We start from the raw sequence: 25,986 nt of genomic DNA, 5'->3' as shown, positions 1-25,986 counted from the left end.
CTGCTGTGCAAATGTCACCCTTTTGTTAAAGTAGAATAGGACCAAGAATACATGCTGCCAGTGAGCATTGAGCCTAGAGATGGCAGATAGGTCTGTTCGCACATGCCGGCTGCCTTCAGGGGCTGTCTCTGGAACATCGGGTTGCAAACATATTGACACTATGTCTGAGGTCAGCTTGAAAAAGCACCCTGGTAGGTTAGTGGTGGTTGTCATAAATCACTGGAGAGACAATGGAGGAACTTAGGTCTCATATTTGTAATCCGTAATCGTGCTCGTTCACCAATCTGTGTTTGAGCTATCAGGTAGGTTATCTCGTTTCCCAAGAGTAGGGAATTAAAGCTGCGTAAGTAAAGGGTGCCATTAAATAAAACATGGGAGTGCCAGGCAAAGAAATTTGCAAGTCGGTTTTCCAATAGGAGAATCCTGAGTTGCAAGTGGTATTTCGAGTGTTTAAAAAAAATTTTTTTTAATGTTTATTTTCGAAAGAGAGAGAGAGAGAGCAGGGTCAGGGCAGGAAGAAAGGGAGGACACAGAATCCGAAGCAGGCTCCAGGCTCCAAGTTGTCAGCACAGAGCCGGACGCCGGGCTCAAACCCACGCTAGATCATGACCTGAGCCGAAGTCGGACACCTAACTGACTGAGCCACCCAGGCGCCCCAATATTTCAAGTGTTGTAATCTGCCACTGATTTACGAGATTATTTGTGGTGAGGAGGACTTAGAAATAAGAACACTAGTGGTTGTCATACTGCATTTCTTCAATTCTTGATTGTAAAAACAAGCACCTTTTCACATAGTAGCATTTTTTATTTTAAGCATATTATCTTTGTGCCTCAGTATAAGATGCAGATAATAGTATTTACTTGAGGGTGGTTACGATGATTAAATGGGATGATACATGTAAACACACTTCTTTCAGTACTTGGGCTATAGGAAGCAGCAATATTAGCATTAGCTATTATTGCTACTACTGTTATTGTATAGTCAATATAAACACCTAGTATGGTATTTTTTCTTACCTGAAATCAGTAGGCTTCTTAGCAATAGGTTGCATTTTTGGTGAAATTACAGACAAAGTGTGAGATAATGGGGGCCCAGGATAAGTTGGTAGTTGTAAGAATTCAAATGTTTATTTATTTTTGAGAGAGAGAGAGAGAGAGAGAGAGAGAGAGAGAGAGAGAACAAGTGGGGGAGGGGCAGAGAGAGAGGGAGACATGGAATCTGAAGCAGGTTCCAGGCTCTGAGCTGTCAACACAGAGCCCGACGTGGGGCTTGGACCCCAAAACCGTGAGATCATGACCAGAACCAAAGTTGCACACTTAATTGACTGAGCCACCCAGGCACCCTGGTAGTTACAAGAGTTCAGAAGAAGTAAGTCTGAGAGAGATTATGGAAAAAAATGACAATGATGTCTTGGATATGGTGGGTTAAGAAAAAGGGCGAACTTAAGACCAACCTTCAGATAGCAAACCTGAATGGATGGGAAATGGATCAGCTCAGGAAAGAAACGTTACTAGATATATAGAACAATGCCTTGCACATAGAAAGCACTGTATGTTAGCTATTAGTAAGCGCCAAGGACTATTTAACTGCTTATATATCTAAACTTGGTATCAGGTAATTTAACAAAAGTATCAGAGAATTTAATAAGATATGAATAAACCTCACATAGCATTTACTAGTAGAGAATTCGTATGTTCAAAGAAAAGTAAAGTATATGTTTTAAATTTTTTTCAGTATAAATCATCAAGGAAGAGTTCAAGTGGCAATGAAAACGATGAGGTGAGAAAAGAGGGTAAAGCAATTCTTTAAAATGTTTACTTTTCATATGTAGTTGGTTCAATGAAAGTAAAATGTAATACATCTGTCAGTTTGTTAGTGATTTAATGCGTGGGTTTTTTCCAATAATACAAACAGAACATCATCATGCAGTTATTGATTTAATTATGTAATTTCCATATATCTTTTACCTCGAACGGAATTTCTGACAGTTCAGTTCTTTCTTTTTAATGTTTATTTATTTTTGAGAGCGAGACAAGTGTGAGAGCAGGGGAGGGGCAGAGAGAGAGAGAGAGGGAGACACAGAATCAGAAGCAGGTTCCAGGCTCTGAGCCGTCAGCACAGAGCCCAACACAGAGCTCGAACCCACGAACCACAAGATCATGACCTGAGCTGAAGTCAGACGCTTAACTGACTGAGCCACCCAGGCGCCCCATCTAATAGTTCGGTTTTAGAATTTTATTAACATTTACCTTTTACATTTTCTCATCTTTTGTCTCCCTAAACCAACCTTGTGGTCAGTTGAGATTCTTTTGGAATTTGTTAATCTTTTTCTGCAAATTCTGTGTACTATTTTAACATTTGAAATTAGATTTCTATGGTTTGTGCCTTATTATAAATTTTTCTACCTCACCATTTTAAGTTATGCAGCAACCTAGCATTTTTGGAATGACACAGTGTCATCACCATAAATACTTCAGCTTTGGGTATTTTTGGTTGAAGGGATTGGTATTAATTTGGTGTTGAGTACTTGGCAGGGCTTCTGAATACTTCAATTTTAAGAAATGGGACCACACAGAAAATGTTTGCTGAACCCTGAGCTAGACGCTCAGCTTGGCTATTGTCCCTGTCCCTTTATATTTTATATCCACTCTGGTCCTGCCTACCTCAATATCTAATCACTTAGCAAGACCTACTTTTTCTTTTTGATACTGAAATGTTTTGAATACATTCCCCATCTGCACTTCTGCTATTTCTGCCCTGACCCAGGCCCTTAACAGTTTCTGCCTGTACCACCACAATAGTGTCCTTGCTCTCATCCCTTTCTCCAGTCCATTTTCCTCCCTGCAGCCACAGTGACTGCTCCAAAGAACACAGAAATGTGAGCAGGTTCTCTCCTTGCTTAGAAACCTTCAATGCGTCCCCGTCACTTAGAAGGTAAATTCTAGGGCCTTCCTGATCAAGCCCCTGTTTACCACACCAGCCTCTGCTCATGATGTGTTCTGCTTTCTCTCGCTTTCGTTGTGCCGTCCAGCAGTATGAACTGCTCACGGGTTTTCTGCCTCATCCTTTCATTTTTGCTCCCGTGCCTTCGTCCTTGTCCTCTCATCTTGGAATGTCGTTCCCTTCCTTCTGTTTCTGGTAAACACCTACTCAGTTTTTTACTTTCCCAGGAAATTTGCCTTTCTCCACCACCCCTACCATTTCCCCAAGTGCCCCTCATCTGCGTCTCATAATATGCCAGGCCATGGGTCTGTCATCGTACTGAGAAGGTTGTATTGCCTGTACAAATGAATCTATTTTCCCCCTAGACTGAGAGATCCTTGAGTGGATGATATTTTACTAAGTTTTAATATTCCCACTGGGTAGCACAGTGTCTGACATACAGTAGGTAGTCGGTAATCTTCTGTTGAAGGAAATGATGATGTCCTATGGTATGCATATTCAAGGTTAAATGTTAAGATTTTTCAATTTGGTTGCTAGTGGTCATTAAAAAAACATGGACTATTTACTATTAGTTTAGGCAGGTAAATCTTTTGTATTTATTTCTAAGCCTATAGTAGATACACGTAATTTTCCAGGTAAATGTTCTTATTTGAGGTGATGCAATTTTTGCTTGCCTCCACGTACTTCTCTCAGATTGTCGCGTATTGTTGGCATTTTGAATTAATCCTAATATATGGATCTCTTGTAAGAAATAAAGATTTTCCTCATTTGTGTTACTTAAAGGACATAAATTCACAGGAATATTTGATACGACTAGATAGTGCTTCTGATACCTTAAAGTGCTTATGATTTTATTGATCTAGATTCTGGTTCAGCGGGTCTAGGGTTGGCCTGAGATTCTGCATTTCTAACAGGCTTCCAGAGGGTGCTGATGCTGTTGGTTCACCGACCACACTTTGAGTGGCAAGGTGGTAGATGGTATTTTCTAGATTCTTCCTTTAGCAGTGGATCAGAAGCAATTTTCAGTTTTTCTTTTATATGTCTAAATCATCATTTGTATTTTAATTTCATCTTTCATCTTTTTATTTTTATATTTTAGCAAGACAGTGATAATGCTTATATGTCACCACAATCTCCAGTATCATCTGAGGTACAAGTTCTGTTTTTATGTGTGTTTACATAGGTTTCTTCCTTGTCTCTTCTCTGTAACCTCATCTTTCTTTTTTTTTTTTTTTGAAACAATACAATTTATTCACTCATATTAAAAAATCCATAGTAGGTTAATTTGTACAAACCTAGTCTGTAAAAAAATTCTGAGGACACCATCTTTTGTACAAATGTTCATAATCATAATTGGAAAATGCCTGTAGAGCACAGAAAAGACTTCCATTTATAAAATTCTGTGTTTTAGAATTCATCTATATTTTGAAATGAGAAGAGCAACTTTACAGTTTTAAATTTGAAAGAAGTACTTCAGCATTGTGCAATGACCTTTGGTTTTTCTCATAACCACTTAGGTCTGAAAGCAATGCAACAGAAACTTCCTTTTTCCACGAGAAACATCCCTGCGGTGGGTTGTTCCTATCGACAGGAGGGTACACATTTCCTGGCATCTTAGACCTAAGGGCGAGCCTGGGGAAGGAGGGGTGGCTGAAAGGTGGAGTTTGTGAGATCTTACCCAAATACTCTAGTGGTTTGAATGATTGGTTCTTCTAACTTAGTGAGACCTATTGCTTTACAACAAGAGATAAATGAGCAATTCTAAGCAGTGTCTTTGCTACTTCAGATGACCTTATTTAGTATTATAAAAGTGTGTTGGCATTGGTAAATAAATGATTATGTATTCATTTGGTGAATTCGGAACTTTGTCTAAATGTTTGGGTCATCCATATTCACCATATAACTTTGGTTAATTACAAAGGTAGTGTTTCATTTTATATAGGTGGTGTTAGTTTTTTTAAAAAGCCCGGATCATTTGTCTGTTGTTTTGGGTGAGTTGCATTATAAAACTTTTAAATGGACTTGGATGTTAGTTTTATAAACACATCTCTAAATTATTTGTATGGCAGGTAAAATGGTTTGCGTTCTTTTAGAAAGTAATTTAAGTTAGGGTATCGTAAAATTAGTCTTTGTCACATGCTTTTGTTAATCCTTTCTTTTACTTTCAGTTATAAAAATGTAAGCATATAAGTGACTAGTTGCCTGGTTGCTTTATGATTTTATGATCTATGCTCATGGGGAGAGAGTATTAGTGCCAATTTTCTCAGATAAATTATATTGCTTTTATAATACATGTTGCTTGCATTTGGATAAATGAAATTTGGGGGAATTCATAATACTTTTAACCAAAATAACGAACAAATCGTGAGGCTTGTGGGTGGATAGGGTGATGAATACATGTGGTGGTGGCTCAATTAACATTCAACTTGAACTGCATGTACCATACTAATCAGCAGAAGATTCAGAGAATCACCGAAATTCTGATAACTTCCATTTCATCTGTAAAACAAAATGGTAAAAACATTTAGTATATTGCTATACTATTTATTTTCATTTCCGTTTTTTAAAAAATGTTAAGGAGGCTCCATGCACAACGTTGGGCTTGAACTCATGACCCCGAGATCAAGAGTTGCATGCTCTTCCGACTGGGCCAGCCAGGCGCCCCTAGTTATAGTACTCTACTTTTAACAAAGTGCTTGCCTGTCCACCTGAACCTAGAGCCAGCCCCATGAGCTGAGTATTATCCTCATAATTTTATAGCTGAGGAGACTGGTAACCTTTGCCAAAGATCCCAGTCAATAAATGGTAGGGAAGTGACTGAGGCCCTTGTAGTTGTTGCAAGTGTTAAGTAAGCTACTGCTAAAATTGTTTTCTTACAGCTGTACAATTTCCAGAGTACTTTCTTTTAGTCATCTCAGTTAATCTTCACAACAGTCTTCCAGTTTAAATGTGAAGAAGTAGTCACAGAGAAATTAAATGTTTTGCTAAGCTTTCTAACTCCAAGCTCAGACGTTAAAAACATACCACAGTTCTTTCCATAGCACACCTCTAAATGCACTTGGAAACAATGAACCTTAAAATAGAAGAGATGATAATTTGTCATCTGTTGGTATCACCTGTCACTCCCTATTACCGTGAACGTGTAGATTTGCCTCAGATTATCTATTCAATGTCAAGTCCGTAGTAGACACTTAGTAAATGTTGCTGATTTCACTTATTTCTTCATTGAAGCTTACTTCATTTTTTTCGGAGGCTTTAATCTGGTTCTTCATTCAAAAAATACCTATTTATTTTATGTAATTCAATAATTTTTAATTTTCCTTAAACTATGAGAGAGAAGTATTTAAAAGCTTATGCAGTCAGATCAATTAGCAAATATTTGTAGGTCTTTTAAAAGTGAAATGTATCGATTTGAATTGAAATGCAGTTTACCTTTCTGTGCTCCACTAATCATGGAAAAAACCAAATACTTCTAAAATTGAAACGGATACAAATAACTACCTTGGTTATTTGGAAAGAGAAGTGGTTTTATTTATTTATTTTTTTTCTTTCTTTTCTTTTCTTTTTTTTTTTTTTTCTTTTTTTTTTTTTTTTTTTTAGGAGTATGATAGAACTGATGGTTTTTCACATGGTCCTTTTGGCTTGAAGCCTAGATCAGGTAAATATATATTCTGCAAATAAAATTTATTGGTTATGTATGAAACTAGAGCTTTCCTGCTTAAATGGGATTGATTCCGTAGTTTTAAGTACACATAGATTCTTTCCCCTCTCCTAAAAGTAATTTTCTCTTAACCTTATTTGTCTTTCCAATTCCCATCCCCCATTTCTTTCTTCCTCTTTACCTTCAAGCTCCTGAAACCTCAGCTTTTTGCCTTAGATATACTGCAGTCTTATTTCTACTCTACTGTGACTGCTCTTAGAATGACCACTCTGCCAGCAGACCAAACACTGTTTGAAATTGTAGCACTCCATTATATTGTGGTTTTAAAAAGGGATCTTTTCGCATTTGGCAAGCCCAAAAGAAAATGGATCCATGTTACTTGGCAAGGTATTGAATTATAGTTTTTATTCCTGAATAACTGTATTGACCTTCAAGAATAATTTCCTTTTTCTTTAAAGATAATAACGGCTGATGTATGTTCAATAACAATTTTTAACCTGGATCATAAGTTTCTAATCACATATGTTTAAATAAGAACATGTATGGGTGGTAGAAATTGTTACACTTGTCTTCCCTGTTGCTTTCAGTTATGCACATAAGTAGATTTCAATGATATTCTACAAAAAGTATTTAGAATGTATTGAGTGATGGTGTTTTTTGTAGTTTTGTACTGATTCTTTTTCATCATGCCTCTTCCCCCACTGCTGGTTGCTTCTTCCTGTTAGCCTTGTGATAAGCTAGGAAATGTCTGTTTTTATAGCTTTTAGCCGCTCATCTCGTCAGGAATATGGGGCAGCAGATCCAGGATTTACAATGAGAAGAAAGATGGAACATCTCCGGGAAGAACGAGAGCAAATACGACAACTTCGCAACGTAAGCGAGATTGACCTTACAGATTTGCTTTGCAGAAATGAGTTTAACTTGGAAAATTAGCAAGCTAGATGCATTTTATTTGCAAAGCTTTTTAAAATTTTGGATTATATAATGGTTACTGATACAAATATATAGCATTTATATTTAGATAGAATGTCTGTGATTTATACCCATTTCTTTATAGAATCTCGAATCCAGGTTAAAAGTCATTTTGCCTGATGACATTGGAGCTGCACTGATGGATGGGGTTGTTCTTTGCCATTTAGCCAATCATATAAGGCCACGCTCTGTAGCTAGTATTCACGTGCCATCACCAGCAGTGGTAAGTTTCTTCAGTAATTCTCTAAAGGAAGATAGAGCTTCTCAAAACTGTCTTTAAATAATACACGTCAGTAAATGTAATTTTTAGTTTTGATTAATTTTTGTATAAGTGTGCCTGAAAAATACCTTTTTCCCCTTACTTCACAGCCTAAACTGAGCATGGCAAAATGTCGAAGAAATGTAGAAAATTTTCTTGACGCATGTAAAAAGTTGGGTGTCTCACAGGTAACTGTTCTTTTTCTAACAAAATGATCATTTAAATATTAACTTATTATGTGCATACCAGGGTTCTTCTTCACAATAGGAACAAATAATGCTTTGTGGACATGAAAATGAATACGTTCTCTTGGTACCTTTTACTGAGTTCCAGCTTTAACTGTAGCAGCTGTCTAATGAATGTTTTAAAGCTGCTTTTAAAGTCATTTATAAAATAGCTACATATATGGAAAAATGCAGTAATCATACATATCACTGAGAAAACATAACTTAGTGGCTATATTAAAAGTTGATTGTGATGCAGTTGCTGCTTTCCTTTCTCCTGCTGAAACACATTTGGACTGCTTTGTAAATCCATGGGTAGACTCTCATCAGAAGATTTGCATTCAGGGTGAACAGCGTTTTAAACTTTAGAATGTCGAATTCTACATATTAGTAACATATTATGACAATTTCTCATGGGACAAACTTTGTCTGAAATTTGTAGAATTTGGCTTATGTTTCAGGTGATAATTGCAGTACTATAAAATTAGCAAAGTAGTATTGTAAATGTATAATGAAAACAAATAATTAAAATACTACTTTTTTAGAAAACATCATAGGCCCAACATCAAGATGATCAGGTGTTGAAAGGACATGGTGTTGTTACCAGATCACAATATAGTTGTGATACTTTTCCCTTTTATTTTCTTTATTTAGTTTTTCAAATATAATTTGTTGTCAAATTTGCTGACATCCTTTTATTTTTAAAAATTCATTTTTATTGAGATATAATTGATCCATAACATTAAGTTTGGTGTGCAGTGTGTTGATTTGATACATTTATATATTGAGTTGTGCTCATTTAGCTCTTTTTACCAGTGTCCTAATAATCTGGTCGACAGATTCCACTTTAATCTCTTTCCTCAAGTGAATAAATATAATTTATATAGAGAGAATCAGTTGAATTACCCTGTAATTTCGAAACTATATGCTGCTGTTCTCTAATTACATCTTTATGCTTGACATGATGTTTTAAAATTTTAATTCTTAAACATTTTTATGTTAGTTCTTCTTTGTTAGACTCTTAATCTCTTATTGAGAAAACAGAAAAATTAGGAAGTTTTGTTTTCTAGTTAGGATTACATTATATATATTTTTCTGTTTTATCATTTTTAAGAGTTTTTTGGGGGGGCATTCTCGATAAACATTTATCGAATGAATGCACATTTTACAGATGAGTAAACTGAGGCACAGGGAGGTTAGAGAACTTGTCCAAGGTCTCATCTTTAGTGCACAGTGGGGGCCAAGCTATGAACCCAGGTGATCTAACTTGAGAACATATCCTCAAGCTTGGATACTCTCTATTTGTGTTCTTTTATATGAAAGAAAAGACATTGCAACATATTCCAGATACCTTCTTGGTACAGTAGGCAAGAAGCATCAATTAGGAAGGTCTTAACGGAAACTATTCTACTTAGCATAGTCTAATACTCTCTTTCTAGCTTGTTTTAGGAAAGGGTTAGTAACCCACCCATGCTACCACAAGAGGGACTATGGAAGGACCAGTTTTCAACTCCCATTTTCTTTTTTTTTTTTTTTTTTTTTTTTAATTTTTTTTTTTTCAACGTTTATTTATTTTTGGGACAGAGAGAGACAGAGCATGAACGGGGGAGGGGCAGAGAGAGAGGGAGACACAGAATCGGAAACAGGCTCCAGGCTCCGAGCCATCGGCCCAGAGCCCGACGCGGGGCTCGAACTCACGGACCGCAAGATCGTGACCTGGCTGAAGTCGGACGCTTGCTTAACCGACTGCGCCACCCAGGCGCCCCTCAACTCCCATTTTCAAACTTCCCAGCTACTGGTATCGGGGAAAGAGTTTTAGCATTAGCTTCTTGTTTTTCCTTGACTTAGAAATTGTAATATAGAGTCCGTTTCTTCATTTAGTGTTTTTTATTTCATTTTCATGTACTTTTGTATTTTTGTATTTTTTTTAGAGAGAGGGTGCAAGTGAGCTAGGGGCAGAGAGAGGGAGAGAGAATCCCATGAGGGGCAGAGAGAGGGAGAGAGAGAGAGAGAAGTGAGGCTCACCCAAAGTTGGGCTCAAGCTCATCCGATGTGAGACTCTAATTCACGAACCATGAGATCATGACCTGAGCCGAAGTCAGATGCCTAACTGACTAAGCCACCCAGGAGCCCCAAGAGATTTTTGTGTTTTAATAGCTTTTTTGAGGTATAATTGACATACAATAAAGTGCATATAGATAAGCTATACAATTAAGTAAGTTTTGACATGCATACACCATGAAATCATCACCATAGTCAAGATAATGAGCATGTTCATGACCCCTAAAACTTTCCGTGTGTCCCTTGGCAATCCTTTTTTCTGTGGGTAACCACTAATCTGCTATCTGTTGTTATAGTTTAGTTTGCATTTTCTGGGGTGCCTGGGTGGCTCAGTCGGTTGAGCATCCGACTTCAGCTCAGGTCATGATCTCACGGTTCGTGGGTTCGAGCCCCGCGTCAGGCTCTGTGCTGGCAGCTCAGAGCCTGGAGCCTGGAGCCTGCTTTGGAGTCTGTGTCTCCTTCTCTCTCTCTGTCCCTCCCCTGCTCATGCTTTGTCTCACTCTGTTTCTCAAAAATAAATAAATGTAAAAAAAATAAAAATAAAAAAAATAGTTTGCATTTTCTATCTAGAGTTGTATATAAATGGAATGATAGAATATGTATGATTTTTTTTCTGGCTTTTTTCACTCAGTGTAATTGTTTTAAGACTCATCAGTGATGTTGCATATATAAATAGATCATTCCTTTTTATTGCTGAGTAGTATTTCATTGTGAACCACAGTTTGTTGGTCTTTTGACTTGTTGATGGTCATTTGGATTGTTTCCAGTTTTAGCGACCACTGAGACAAACAAGACTGCTATGAACATTTATACACAAATCTTTGAATATATACATACATTCTTTAATTTGGGGTAGATACCCAGGAGTAACATGAATGAAACATATGGTAGGTGTGTACTTAACCTTACAGGAAAGTAAAAAACTGTTTCCCAAAGTAGTTGTACCATTTTACATTCCTGTCAACAGTATATGAGAGTTCTAGTTCCTCCATATCCTCAACAGCATTTAATATAGTGGTTTTTTTTTCTTTATTTTTTGCCATTGTGATAGGTATGTACCAGTTTGTCAATGTGGTTTTAATCTGCACTTCCCTGAAGGCTAATAATGTTGATCATCTTTTCAAGGGCTTATTTGCCATTGGTATGGCTTCTTTTATGGCGTATTCTATTCTAATCTTCTATTATTTTAGTCTCTTTTTTCAAAGTTTATTTATTTATTTAGAGAGAACGCATGCATGTGTGCACAGGAGAGGGGCAGAGAGAGAGAGAATCCCAAGCAAGCTCTGCACTATCAGTGACAGAGCCTGACGCGGGACTTCATCCCAAGAACCGTGAGATCAAGACTTGGGCCAAGATCGAGTCAGATGCTTACTCAGCTGAGCCACCCAGGCACCCCTCTTTTGTCTGTTTTTTAATTGAGCTGTTTTCTTGTCACTGAGTTTGAGATTTCTCTATAAATTTTGAACTAAGTTCTTTACCAGATATGTGATAAACAAATATTGTATCACAAGTCTTTGGCTTATCTTTTCATTCTCATTAGAGTATCTTTTTTTAAGTTTATTTATTTATTTTCATAGAGAGCACGAAGGGGAAGGGCAGAGAGGGAGGGACAGAGAGAGAAGCTCGAGCAGATGCTGCGCTGTCAGCATAGAGCTCAATACAGGGCTTGAACTCAAGAACCATGAGATCGTGACCTGAGCCAAAGTCGAGTCAGACGCTTAGCCAAATGAGCCACCCAGGTGCCCCTCATTATAGTATCTTCCAAACAGCACAAGCTTTATATTTTTTGAAGTAAAATTTATCATGTTTAAAAATAGTGCTTTTGGATTTGTATGAAACCACAAACGACCCCGAATAGCCAAAGAAATCCTGAAAAAGAAAAGCAAAGCTGGAGGGGGTCACAAATCCAGACTTCAAGCTGTATTACAAACCTGTAGGGACCAAGACAGTATGGTACTGGCACAAAAACAGACACATAGATCAGTGGAACAGAATAAAAAACCCAGAGATGAATCCACAACTATATGGTCAACTCCTCTTTGACAAAGCAGGAAAGAATATCCATGGTATGTCTTTCGATTTCCTTGTGATGTCTTCAGTTTCTTTCATCAATGTTTTATAGTTTTTGGAATACAGATCTTTTACCTCTTTGATTTGTTTATTCCTGAGTGTCTCATGGTTTTCGGTAGAATCGTAAATGGGATTGATTCCTTGATTTCTCTTTCTGCTGCTTCATTATTTGTGTATAGAAATGCAACAGATTTCTGTATGTTGGTTTTGTATCCTGCGACTTCACTGAATTTGTGTATCAACTCTAGCAGTCTTTTGGTAGAGTCTTTTGCGTTTTCTACATAGATATCATGTAATGTGCAAATAGTGAAAGTTTGACTTCTTCTTTGCCAATTTGGATGCCTTTTATTTCTTTTTGTTGTCTGATTGCTGAGGCTAGGACTTCCAGTACTATGTTAAATAACAGCAGTGAGAGTGGACAGCCTTGTCTTATTACTGACTGTAGAGGAAAACTCTCCGTTTTTCCCCAGCGAGGATGATACTAGCCATGGGTTTTTCATATATGACCTTTATGATGTTGAGGCACGTTCCCTGGATCCCTACTTTCTTGAGGGTTTTATCATGAATGGATGCTGTAGTTTGTCAAATGCTTTTTCTGTGTCTGTTGAGAGGATCATGTTGGTTCTTATCCTTTCCTTTATGAATGTGGTGTTTCACATTGATTGATTTGTGAATATTGACCAACCCTGGCAACCAGGAAGAAATCCTACTTGATTGTGGAGAATGGTTATTTTAATGTGCTGTTGGATTCGCTTTGCTAGTATTTTGTTGAGAATTTTTGCATCCATGTTCATCAGGGATATTGGGTTGTAGCTCTGTTTCTAATGGGTTTGTCTGGTTTTAGAATCAAGGTAATGCTGTCCTCGTAGAATGAACGTGGCGGTTTTCCTTCCATTTCTATTTTTTGGAACAGTTTGAGAAGAATAGCTATTAATTCTTCTTTAAATGTTTGTTAGATTTCTCCTCTGAAGCCATCTGATACTGGACTTTGTTTGTTGGGAGAGTTTTGATTACTGATTCAATTTCTTTGCTGGTTATTATTAGTCTGTTCAAGTTTTCTATTTCCTCATGTTTCAGTTTTGGTAGTTGATATATTTCTAGGAATTTATTCCAGATTGTATTCTAGAATGTCCAATTTGTTTACATATAATTTTTTATAATTTTCTCTTATAATTCTTTGTATTTCTGTGGTGTTGGTTGTGATTTCTCCCCACTCATTCATGATTTTATTTATTTGGGTCCTTTCTCTTTTCTTTTTGGTAAGTCCAGGTAGGGGTTTATCAATTTTATTAATTTTTTCAAGGAATCAGCTTCTGGTGTCTTTGATCTGTTCTACTGTGGTTTTTTGTTGTTCTTGTTCTTCCTTCTATATCATTTATTTCTGCTCTGATATTTATTATTTCCTATCTACTTGCTTTAGGCTTCATATGTTGTTCTTTTTCTAGCTCCTTTATGTGTAAGGTTAGGCTGTGTATTTGAGATTTTTCTTGCTTCTTGAGGTAGCCCTGTATTGCTGTATACTTCCCTCTTATGATCACTTTTGCTGCATCCCAAATCTTTTGGACCATGTTGTTCATTTTCATTTGTTTCCATGTGTGTTTTTTATTTCTTCTTTAATTTCCTGCTTGACTTATTCATTCTTTAGAATGATATTCTTTATCCTCCCATGTATTTGTGGTATTTTCAAAATTTTTCTTGTGGTTCACTTTCAGTTTCATAGCGTTGGGATCTGAAAATATGCATGGTATGATCTCAATCTTTTTGTACTTGCTGAGCCCTGATTTGTGAACTAATACATGATCTATCCTGGAGAATGTCCCATGTGTGCTTGAGAAGAATGTATATTCTGTTGCTTTTGGATAAAATGTTCTGAATGTATCTGTTAAGTCCATCTGGTCCAGTGTGTCATTCAAAGGCATTGTTCCTTGTTGATTTTCTGTTCAGATGATCTGTCCATTGATATGAGTGGGGTTTTAAAGTCTACCATTATTGTATTATTGTCAACGAGTTCCTTTATGTTTGTTATTAATTGTTTTATATGTTTGGGGTTTCAAGTTGGGGACATAAATATTTACTTGTTAGATCTTGTTGGATAGACAGACTCCTTTATTATAATATGGTGCCCTTCTTCATCTCTTGTTACAATCTTTAGTTTAAAATCTAGTTTGTCTGATATAAGTATTGCTACTCTGGCTTTTTTGTTTTGATGTCTATTTGCATGGTAAATGTTTTTCCCTCTGCTTACTTTCAGTATGCAGCTGTCTATAGGTCCAAAATGGGTCTCTTCTAGGCAGCATATAGATGGGTCTTTTTTTTTTTAATGTTTTATTTATTTTTGAGAGATAGAGACAGAGCACAAGTGGGGGAGGGGTAGAGAGGGAGACACAGAATCCGAAGCAAGCTCCAGGCTCTGAGCTGTCATCATGGAGCCCAACACAGGGTTTGAACCCACGAACTGTAAGATCATGACCTGAGCCAAAGTTGGACACTTACCTGACTGAGCCACCCAAGCGCCCCTTGATGGCTCTTGTTTTTTATGCATCCTGACACCCTGTGTCTTTTGAGTGGAGCATTTCGTCCATTTACATTCAGAGTAATGATAGATATGAATTTAGTGCCATCTTATTACTTGTTTTGTCATTGTTTCTGGAGATTTTCTCTGTTCCTTTCTAATCTTTGTTGCTTTTGGTCTTTCTTTCCCACTCAAAGAGTCCCCTTTAATATTTCTTGCAGGGCTACTTTAGTGGTCACAAACTCTTAATTTTTGTTTGTCTAGGAAACTCTTTTATCTTTCCTTCTTTTCTGATTGATTGCCTTGCTCAATAGAGTATTCTTGGCTGAAGATTTTTCCCATTCAGCACATTGAGTGTATCATTCCACTCCCTTCTAGCCTGCCAAGTTTCTGTAGAGAGATCTGCTGCTAACCTTATTTGTCATCTCTTGTAAGTTAGGGGCTTCTTTTGTCTTCTGCTTTTAGGATTTTTTTCCTTACCTCTGTATTTTGCAAATTAATGATATATTTTGGTGTTGGCCTGTTTCTGTTGATTTTGATGGGAGTTTTCTGTGCCTCCTGGATTTGGAAGTCTATTTCCTTCCCCAGATTAGGGACGCTATAATTTCCTCAAATAAATTTTCTGTCCCCTTTTCTGTCTCTTCTTCTGGGTGTCCTATGATATGAATGTTAACTACACTTCATTAAGCCACCGAGTTCCCTAAGTCTACATTCATGGTCCAAGATTTTTCTTTCCTTCTTTTGATTAGATTCATTATTTCCATAATTTTATCTTATATGTTGTTCATTCCTCTGCTTCTTCCGTCCTTGTGGTCATTACAACCAGTTGGTTTCGAATCTTGGTTATTTCACTTTTCATTTTGGCTTTATCAGTTTTAAGCTCTTTTATCGCTGTGGTAAGTGTCTCCCTGATGTCTTCTATGCTTTTCCCAAGCCCAGCTAGTATCCTTATGATTGTTGTTTTAAATTCTGGATCAGGCGTATTACTTACATCTGTTTTGATTAGATCCCTGGCCATGACTTTTTCTTATTCTTTCTTTTGGGATGAATTCCTTTGTCTTGGCATTTTGTCTAGGTTTCTGTCTTCTTCTGTGTGTTAGGAAAGCCTGTTATGTTCCCTGCTTCTGAGGTTAATGGCTCTATGAATAAGAAATCATAGAACATCCAGGGCCTGACGCTTCAGGAAGTGTCTCTGGCGTATGCTACATGTGCTCTGCTGCCACGTTATGACTGCTGTATCCCATCCGTTAGTCCTCTGTAGAGTTGCTCCTTGCCTGCAGTGGGGAGTGTTTGGACCTTGGCCAGAGCGTGGCTAGTTCTATCTACATGTGCTTTGGTCTGCTTGTTAACAGACCTGATGCTTTTTCCACTAGAGCTGAAGCCTTGCAGATCTTTATGGTCAGTAGATGTGGTTTGTGCAGGGTTTTGTGCTGGTCTTCTGGGGGAGGAGCCTGCTGCATCAGTTCTCAGGGATGTTTGCCTGAGAAAAGCAGTACCAGCACAACGAAGGGTGGCGGGGCTTAGTGAAAGTAATTTTAGCAGCAGGTGTTGGCACTGTGCTGTTGACTGAAGTTAGTCTATGCTGAGGGATGGGAGAGGGAAATGGCACCAACCAGCTCCTTTGTCCCCAGAGAGGGGTTTATGCTCACTGCTGTCAGGGAAGCCCTCCCAGAGGAGCTAATAATTTCCCCTCATGTGTCCTAGGTGTTTTTCAGATTGCTGTTTTCACAATATGTCTGGATTGTTTGCCTGCCTGGAGCAGTGCAGTGCACTTTGGACTCTATCCCAGCCAGGCCCACTGAGTTTAAAACTCTGAACTTTAGGGACCCAGGTATGGCGGGGGGGGGGGGGGGGACCTGTGCCGGTCTTCCTGGGGAGGGTCTTGCTGCACTGGGATTGATGCAGGTTTGACCCAGAAGGGCAGGGGCCAAGTGCGCTAAAGAACCAGTGCCTAGGCTGGCTGCCCTCAGTGGGTGTCTCTGTGTCTATGCTCAGGGGGCAGGGGTGGGAAATGGCGTTCACTGGCTCCTTTGTCCCTGGAGAGGAAACTCTACCTCTCTCAGATGTGCTCCAAGAATGGAGAACTGTCTCTGTCAGTGCATCTCAGGCAGTCCACGCGTCACATGTCTGCCCCCGGGTCACCTGCCTATCACCTCTTACAGGAGCACTGCAGCGCTCTCAGGGCTCTAGACCAGCTGTGCCACAGACCTCTAATACTTCAGTCTTTGAGCCCCACTGGGTGCGAAAACTCATGAAAATCAGCCTCTCTCCTTTTCCCAGTCAGTAGCTTTGGAGAAGTGTTTTCCTTATGCTACCCCCTGTTGTGCTTCTCTCTCTCTCTCTCTCTCTCTCTCTCTCTCTCTCTCTCTCTCCCTCTCTCCCTCCCTCTCTTTTCTCCACAACCAGGGCTCCCTCCCCTCTGCAGCACTTTTCTTCCCCAGACCATAGCTCCGTGCCTCCTACCTTCCATGATGTGGCCCCTTCTCTCCCTTTAGTTGTGCAGTTTGTTCTGTCAGTCCTCAAATGGATTTTTTGGGTATTCAGAATGATTTGATGGTTATCTAGGTATGTTCCAGTGATGAGGGAAGCCTAGGGTCCTCCTAGTACTCTACCATCTTAGCTCCTCCCCTAGAATATTTTTATCCTCCCAGAAAGAAACCTCTTACCCATTAGTAGTCTCCCTGTCCATACTCCCCACCCCCAGCACCCCACACCCCATTCTGTTTCTGTGGATTTGCCTATCGTGGACATTACGTATAAATGAAGTCCTACAATATGGGATCTTTTGTGTCTGCTTTTTTCATTTTGTATAATGTTTCCAAGGTTTATCCGTGTTCTTGTGTAAAGTGGTACTTTATTTATTTTTATGGCTGAATATTTTATTGTATGTCTAGGTTACTGGGTCACTAGGTTCTTGGCCTGGATGCAGCAATGAATTAGAGACCTGAGACCAGAATAGGGAGATAGAGTTTATCAAGTAGATAAGTATAGTATACTTTTAAGAGTGAAATCAGGCCCCTGCCGGAGTAAGAATGGCAATGGACCTGAGAAGCTCTAGCTACATATGATGCATTCTGTTATAATTGTATTTATTTATGTGCTGCATATTCAAGAGTTTTAATGGGCTTTGCTGTGACTTTAAGGTAACCTAAGGTGACAGGGGATAGCACAAGGCAACCTTTTGTGTGCTTGCTCAGTTCTTAGAAGTCCCTTTGTGCCTTTTGAGCCAACTCTGTGGCTAAGCCTTTCCTGCTCTGTTAGCCCTTAGAGGTGGCTCTGAAGGTGTGGCTGTCAACCTTTGGGGGTGCCTCCGAGGGTGTGGCCAGCACCAGTTTATCCCTCCTGGCTGATACCTTCTAACTAACTAACATTTATACCACATTTTGTTTTCAGTTCATAAGTTGATGGACGTTTGGGCTGTTTCCACTCATTGTTTATTATGAATAATGCTGCTATGAACACTCATGAACAAATTTTTTTTTTGAACACTTGTTTCAGCTTTCTTCATTCTATACCTAGGCCCCAAGGACACAGTTGAGGGTGGGAAAGAGGAGGGAGCAGGCAGAGATTCTCAGAGGAGCCGGGGAACGTCACATCATTTACTGTGCTTGGGAGAGGTTCACAGCTGCTGCTTTTCGGTTTCTTGTGGCTGATGCCTGTGTCGCCTCCCCTGCGGCATCCCTGCGCCTGGTCAGCTAGGGACCCAGTCCTGCCATTGCCTCGGGAGGGATTGGGCTCTGGGCTCGATGGGGGAGCCTGGGATGCAAAGGCTGGAGGATCCCATTGCCCCACCCCGCACCCAGAGTTCCTCCAGAGCTGAAATGTGGATCTGACCCATTTGCCACCCCTGACTGTTTCTGGACATCCAACACAATCCCCAGCATCCACAGCTGTGCAGCTGGATTGGGGGCCCTCACCCTCTAGGGGAAGTTGACAGTAAGCTAGCATAGCTCACTGGATGTGAGGCACCCACAGCCATTGTGGTTTTAATTAGCATTTCCCTAGTGGCTAATTATGTGGGACACATTTTCATGTGCTTATTGACTATTTGTATACATTCTTTGGAGAAGTGTCTTTTCAAATCCTGTGCCCCTTTATTAATTGGATTATTCACCTTTTTATTAATGAGTTGTGGGTGTTTTTTTTCTATATTCCAGATAAAAGTACTCTATGAGATATATGCTTTGCAAATGTTAGCTGTTGTTTTTCTTTATAGATGAACTGTATCAGGTTGAGCAAATTCCTTTCTATTCCTAGATTGTTGAGAGTTCTTATCAGGAACGGATGTTGAGTTCTGTCAAATGCTTTTTCTACAACTACTGAGATGATAACATCCTTTTTCTTTCACAGTATTGTGACTTAATGGTGGTTGATTTTCAGATATTAACTCAAACCTGGATTTCTGGGATAAACCCCTCTTGGTCATCATAGATTTTGTTGTTGTTTTGATATTGTTGAACTCAGTTTGCTAAAATTTTGTTTAGACTTTTTACATCTCTGTTCATGGGGATATTGGTCTTTAGTTTTCTTTTCTTTTAATATCTTTTGCCTGGCTTTAGTGTCATGGTAATATTGACCTTAAGAAATAGGTTAGGAAGTATTCCCTGCTCCTCACTTTTTGTGAAAATTTTGTGTAGAATTGATCTTACTTCCTTTTAAAACATTTGGTCAGATTCTTTAATGAACCCAGCTGGGCCAAAAGTTTTCTTTGCGGAAAGGATTTCAACTACAATTCTAATTTCTTTAATAGATACAAGGCTATTCTGGTTTTCTGTTTCTTCTTGCATGAGCTTTTGGTATACTGTGTGTCAAGGAATTTGTCTATTTCATGTAGTTTGTCAAACTTATTATTATAAAGTTGTTTATAATGTCCCCTTATTATCAGTTTAGTATTTGTAATATCTCTTCTGATGTTACTTCTCTTATTCCTGATGTCGGTAATTTGTGTATTTTCTTTTTTCTGATTAACCTAGCTAGAAGCTTATGAATTTTTAAAAATTTTCTCAGTGAACTAACATTTGGTTTCACTGATTTTTTTTTTTTTTTGTCTATTATTTTCTGGTTTTTATTTTATTGCTTTCCTCTCTCAACTTCATATGTTCTTTCTTTCTTCTTGCCATCGGCTTAATTTGTTTGTTCTTTTTCTAGTTCTAAGGTGGAAGCTGAGGTCATTGATTTGAAACCTTTTTTTCTTTTCTAACATTTCAGTGATTATTTGAATAAATAAACACAACATTGGAAAGGCAGCAAATGCTATTGTGAAAATGGAGATAAGAAGATAGTTTTTGAGAATGCTTCTGATAAATGGGATTATTACCAGTAGTGTTTGGTGAATGGTTTATGGGAATAAGGAAGAAAGAAAAGACTTAGGATTCCGAGGTTTATATTGAGAGAAATTGAATAGTGTATTACTGACGTAGGTACAGAATATAAAAGGACAGTTTAACTTAGTGATGATGTAATTCGGTTGTGGACAGATTGATTTTGATCTGCCTGTTAGACATCCATTTGGCTGTATCATGTTCATATTTGTATCTGGAGCTCAATAGAGAGGTCATGGCAGGAAATAAAGATTTGAAAGTCATCAGTGTGGAGGATATAGTTATTACTGTTTGGGAATAGGGGCCTAGTCTTGCCAAGGCCCCCCATGTTTGAAGAAACAGTGGATTTAGAAAAAAATGTAATGTTTCTAGACTTGTAAGATACTGTGCTCACCAAGTGTATAGTTATGGACCAGATGGGTCCTGTCGATGGTCTGTTTGCCGCCCACACTATCCATTACTAGCTTACTTTCCTGAGATGAATATGTGTCCCAGCTGAAGCAGTGGACTGCCCTGTTTCTTCAGAAATAGCTACCAAATTTATTTAGTTAACCCTTGCAATTTTGATAAGGCTTTCAGAATACCAAAGAGAAGATATAGTACAAAAGAGAAGAGAGTGAAGACAGAACTCTTGAAAACATCAAGAATGCTAGAAGAGGGACAACCTGGCTGGCTGAGTTGGTAGAGCATGTGACTCTTGATCTTGGGGTGGTGAGTTTGAGCCCCACGTCGGGAGTAGAGATTACTTACAAAAAGGAAAGAAGTTAGAAGAGGATCAGCCAAGGCTAATGAAACCTAATGCAAAGCTGCCTTTAAGGTCAAATGACATGTGATGTGTTTACAAGAGGAGGCAGTTGCTACTTCTCAAATTCTAGAGCACTGAACTAAGAAGCAACAAAGATCACTAGCAGCTGGAAAGAAGTAACAGTAAGACAAAAAAAAAGTACTGAATCATTTCATATATTAGAGACCGTGGAACCTCAGAACTGGTAGAATGAACGAGAGAGGCCAATTTTGTACAGGACTGAAGAGTTTACACTCTTCAGTTTGTTTCTTACACGGTCCTTTCTTCAGGTTGAAGAAACTGAGTCTCTGGGTAGTTTTTAGTACCTTTAGTACTTCGTATTGCATGGCCCTTAGATTTCCTGACTGGAAATGGAGTGCTCTTTCTACTCCAGCACAAGAGCTTAGGGAACTTCTAGCATGACTGTCTCACTTTAAAATATTCGCTTATTTATGTGGATCAGATCAACCTCAGATCAGAACAGAGCCCGTAAAATAGAATCCCATACCCTAAAAGTCTATCGAAAGAGCCATTTTAGAATTAGAATTTGTACAATGAGATGCCACCTGACCGCTGTTAGAATGGCTGTTGTCCAAAAGACAAAATGTTGATGAGGACGTGGAAAAAAGAGAACCCTTGCGTCAGGTTGATGGGAAGGTAAATTGGTGCAGCCACTGTGGCAAACAGTATGCAGGATCCTCAAAAATTAAAAATAGAAATACCATATGATCCAGCAATTCTACTTCGGAGTGTTTATCCAAAGAAAACAAACATACCAATTCAAGGGGATATTCACACCCCTGTGTTCATTGTGGCATTATTTACGATAGCCAGGATATGGAGGCAACCGAAGAGACCGTTGGTGGATGAATGGACACAGATGTGGTATACATACAGCGGAATACTACTCAGCCATAAAAAAGAACGAAATCTTGCCATTTGTGACTTGGATGGACTTTGAGGGAATTATGCTAAACAAAATTAAGTCAGACAGAGAACGACAAATCCTGTATGTTTCCACTTACATGTAGACTCTAAAAAAAACCCAAGTGGACAAACAAAATAAAATGTACATTATAGATACAGAGAAGAGAATGCTGTTCAAATCATTATGTTTTACACTTGAAACTAATATAATGTTACATGGCAGTTACACCTCAAGAAGAGAATAAAAAGTTTAGAATTTAATTAAAATTGTGTACTTTCTACTTGAAGTTTTACAGGACACATGTTTTAAAAATCCAGTTCTGACTTGTTCAGGCTTTACTGCACTATTAAAAAACAGATGTTCTGATATCATTTATTTTGTTTTTCAGGAAAGACTCTGTTTGCCTCATCATATTCTGGAAGAGAGAGGTCTTGTGAAAGTTGGTGTCACAGTGCAGGCTCTTCTTGAATTACCTACAACCAAGGCATCTCAGCTTTCTACAGCTTGATGTAACATTTCAAAATTATAAGTGTATAGTTTCATTTATTTGAAGTGATTTAAAAAATCTCAAATTCGTGATAAGAATGTCTAATCAAAATTAATAATTTTATTAGGTCAATCCATAGCTTAAAAAAAATCATGTTAAAACATCAAAGTTAAATTTCGAATTGCCCAAACTTCTTTTGGGGGAAAAACTGGATTAACTTAATAAGAGTTTTTGATAAATTCAAATTCTCTTTTTACTGAGTCAGTTGATAACCTTCATTATTTTTCAAAAACCAGATTGATACTAAATTTAAGATGTGGTTTCAATTTAATAATCACATTAGGTTTACTTTTTTATATCAGAGCATACTAGTAAACACCTGGATGAGGTAATCATTTTTTTACCGATTTAAAACTATTCTATATTTGAGTTATTTAATACACTTCTAATTCTAGTTTATACACAGTTTCTTCAATCTTTGGTCTTAGTTTTCTAGAAAAAGATGAGTAGAAAATGCAGAACTCTGGCTTTATATTAAATTCTTTTAGTATTATAGGTTAGTGCCAAAATATTTTCAGTTGTACTGTAGACTGTTTACATGTGAAGTGCCTGTGTAATTGATGACTCTTACATAGTCTTAAGCATTTTTGCAATTTCTTTTTATGTATTAATGGAATCAATGGAACTTTAAAATATTTTAGTAGATTTTGTAAGGTCAGTTATACGTGAGGATTTAAATGTGCCTCACACGGTGACATTTGTGGTTTTTTATTTAGTCCATTGCAGTTTTCCTTAAATTGGTTATGTCATGTTGTCAAAAAAAAAAAAAACAATGTTAATATGCTTAATTTATGCTATTTAATTTTGCAAAACTTAATCATCTTTTAATATGTATTATTTGAAGAGTATTTTATTTCTGTATTGAAAATGTTACACAAAGCAGTAAGGTTTTTGAGAAGTAGCCAAGTACTCATTATCAAGGACACTTTGATAAAACTGCCAAAGTTTGGATCTGTGTCTGGACTTTCAGTCGGCATGCTGCCATTAGCTGGGTTGTTTTTTTTTTCAGATTCATAGAGCAGCCATTGAAGAATAGGTGTGTATTTGGAATCTGGCCATTTGTGGATCCTGTAAATCTTAGGATCCTCAATGAACATGATGTTGAATTAAACACAGACCATTCTATAAATATTTTCCTAAGTATGCTATGTTACCTAAAGTCCTTGTTTAGTTTGGAGCTGGGTAAATTTACGTTGGTAGGAGTGCAGGAATTTTTCAAAAACATTACTGTAATAACTCAGTTTGCTATAGAAGAACCTTAGTATAATTACTTTTGTAGTAGCCAAGCAAGTACCATATCTTAAATACGTGATTATTTGCACTTGTTACCTCTTAATATGGATGCAACTTATTAAAAGTGTTGGCCTGGGTATTTCAAAGGGTATATATAAAAGGTAAAAACTAGTGTGCCAAATGGTATAATAAGGGTTGGTTTAGAAACAACTCTACTTTTATTGATCAGTTGGCAATGAAGCCATATAATTACATTTTGGCATTAGAATACACATGTGTTCCTTACATTCCCCAAGTGTGAAATTGGAGCTTTTAAAGAACTAAAGCTTCTTATAACTGTAAGGTTTAAAATTAAATTATTAGTAATTTATTACTTTAAATATTTCAGTTAATTAGTTACTATTTTTCAGTTGGATCTAAAAAAAAACTTCATTGGCATAATCAATCTCCCTAGTGAAAACTTGGGTAATAAAGGTAAGAAATGGCAAATAAAGATCTCAAGTTGTTAGTTTTTATTGTACAAATCTGACGACGTTACAAATCAAGTGACCATTAAGAGCTACAGCAATCATTCATACTGCTTTCATAGTTCCCATGCGGTAGGATTCGTCTTCTCAGTCAGTCTAGATGTTAATTATTCTACAGGTATTTTCCTGTTTCTCATTGAAATTATAGGCCATTTCCTTACTGCATTTCACTTACTTGTCAGTTATTGCTTTAAAGGGAAAATACACCAGAACCTCACTTACAGCATTCTTCGCCGCAAAGCAAAATTCCATTTAAGATGGGTTCATCTGAGGTTCACATCATGTCAGTCTATTTACTCTAGTGCCAAAAGGCAACACCACCTCTAAGTCAGTTTCTCAGCATAGTCCCCAAGGACACATTTTATCAAGGCTCTGATGTATTTCTTTTAGTAGTTTTTAAAATAAGTGTAAATTTTATTCTAAATGGTTTTTATGGTTATTTTATATTTACTTCATCACTTATTGAATTAAGAATGATTATAATTATTTGAATTGGATTTGTGATTTGAAGGGGTTAAATAAGTCAAGCAAATATTTTATTAGGCCCTAAAAAATGTAGTAGATAGCTACTTCTGCTAAATTTTATTACTGTATGGCACAAGAAAGAAGTGATGTTGGATATGTTAGAATTGAAATAAGGAGTAAAAATGCATTACCATTTGTTTAATAATTATCTTTACAGAATGCTAGTTTATCAACTTTTCTAAGTGAATTTTTTGAAGAATTCAGAAATCTTTGTATTGGTCACAGATCTATCATAATTGATTTTCTGATGCATTTAAAAATAAATGGAACACTAAATGTATATTACCGATGCAAACTGTGGATAAAGTTGAATGAAAAAATTAAAGTCTGAGATTTCTTTTCTCTCTCTTTACTTCTTCTCCCAACATCACAGCATCCATCTTTCCTAGGTATTTGATAGCTTGTGTTTGTATTCTCTACTATGGAAAAATAGACTTCAAGAGGATATTTCATGTAAGTTGCTTAAGAGTTCAGATTCTCTTTACAGTTCCTAAGATACTGTCACAAAATAAATCACCTTTATATAAGTTAGACTCTTTAGATACATAAATGTCAGATAAACTTTTACGTAAAATAAAAGATAGGATAGGTGGTTATTTATATTGTAGAATTTAGTGTGAGGTATATGATTGAATTACCCTTAAGCAATTTGATAAAAAAAATCATTTTCAAGTAATTCCAGTTTTTAAAAGCTCCACCTATTTCATTAAAATGACTGTCATTTATTCATAATTATTATTCATCCTACTAGTGGAAGCTTATTCAGGTAAATATTATTATTAAAGGTGATATTGCCCCTGTAACTATAAAGTTACCCTAAAGTCTGAGATTTAAAGATGTGCTTAAGAAGTAAGTAAACAGTGGGGTGCCTGAGTGGCTCAGTTGGTTAAGCATCCGACTTCGGCTCGGGTCATGATCTCACAGTTTGTGAGTTCGAGCCCCTCGTCGGGCTCTGTGCTGACAGCTCAGAGCCTGAAGCCTGCTTTGGATTCTGTGTCTCCTCCTTTCTCTGCCCCTCCCCAACTTGTGCTTTGTCTCTGTCTATCAAAAATAAATAAATGTAAAATTTTTTTTTGAAAAGAAGTAAACATTTAGCATAAGTTGTTAAAAAAGTATCCTAACTTTATCACAGAATTTTGAATTGTCTTTATTTGCTTTAATAAATATTGATGTTATACATAGAGTGGTTCTAAGGTTCTCAGGAACCTGTCTCAGCATCCAGAGTGCTCTAACAGACTGGGTGCCCTTTGATACATTAATGTATATTAAGTTAATTTGGAAATGCCTAGATGTCTTCTCTTCCTTAAGGCATAGTCTTTTTTATTTCTGCATTTTAAAACATGAAAAAAATCCCTGTGCTTATGGTGTTAAAATAGCTTAGATTTTCCACAGAAAGAGGGAGAGAGTGTGTGTGTGAG

At 37.4% G+C, this 25,986-nt stretch overlaps 1 protein-coding gene and 1 non-coding gene across 3 annotated transcripts in view; both read left to right on the top strand.

Moving 5' to 3' along the window:
- LRCH2 (leucine rich repeats and calponin homology domain containing 2) overlaps window positions 1-24,874 on the top strand; it is a 100,340-nt gene extending 75,466 nt beyond the window's left edge. The window contains exons 15-21 of one of the 2 annotated variants that reach the window (XM_047844870.1): window positions 1,736-1,780; window positions 4,044-4,094; window positions 6,545-6,602; window positions 7,366-7,478; window positions 7,663-7,800; window positions 7,947-8,024; window positions 22,125-24,874. In XM_047844870.1, coding sequence (XP_047700826.1) covers window positions 1,736-1,780; window positions 4,044-4,094; window positions 6,545-6,602; window positions 7,366-7,478; window positions 7,663-7,800; window positions 7,947-8,024; window positions 22,125-22,244 — 603 coding nt within the window. In that variant the 3' untranslated portion in view covers window positions 22,245-24,874. The remainder of the gene's footprint in view (window positions 1-1,735; window positions 1,781-4,043; window positions 4,095-6,544; window positions 6,603-7,365; window positions 7,479-7,662; window positions 7,801-7,946; window positions 8,025-22,124) is intronic. The other variant, XM_047844871.1, reaches the window with a different exon arrangement.
- LOC125158031 (small nucleolar RNA SNORA35) lies at window positions 4,419-4,547 on the top strand. Its single transcript, XR_007149156.1, has one exon. It is a non-coding gene; the product is annotated as a small nucleolar RNA SNORA35 (small nucleolar RNA).
- Window positions 24,875-25,986: the final 1,112 nt, after the last annotated feature.

The sequence above is a fragment of the Prionailurus viverrinus genome, chromosome X (assembly GCF_022837055.1).
Source record: "Prionailurus viverrinus isolate Anna chromosome X, UM_Priviv_1.0, whole genome shotgun sequence".
Classification (NCBI taxonomy): Eukaryota; Metazoa; Chordata; class Mammalia; order Carnivora; family Felidae; genus Prionailurus; species Prionailurus viverrinus.
This window is presented reverse-complemented; position numbering and strand designations above follow the sequence as displayed.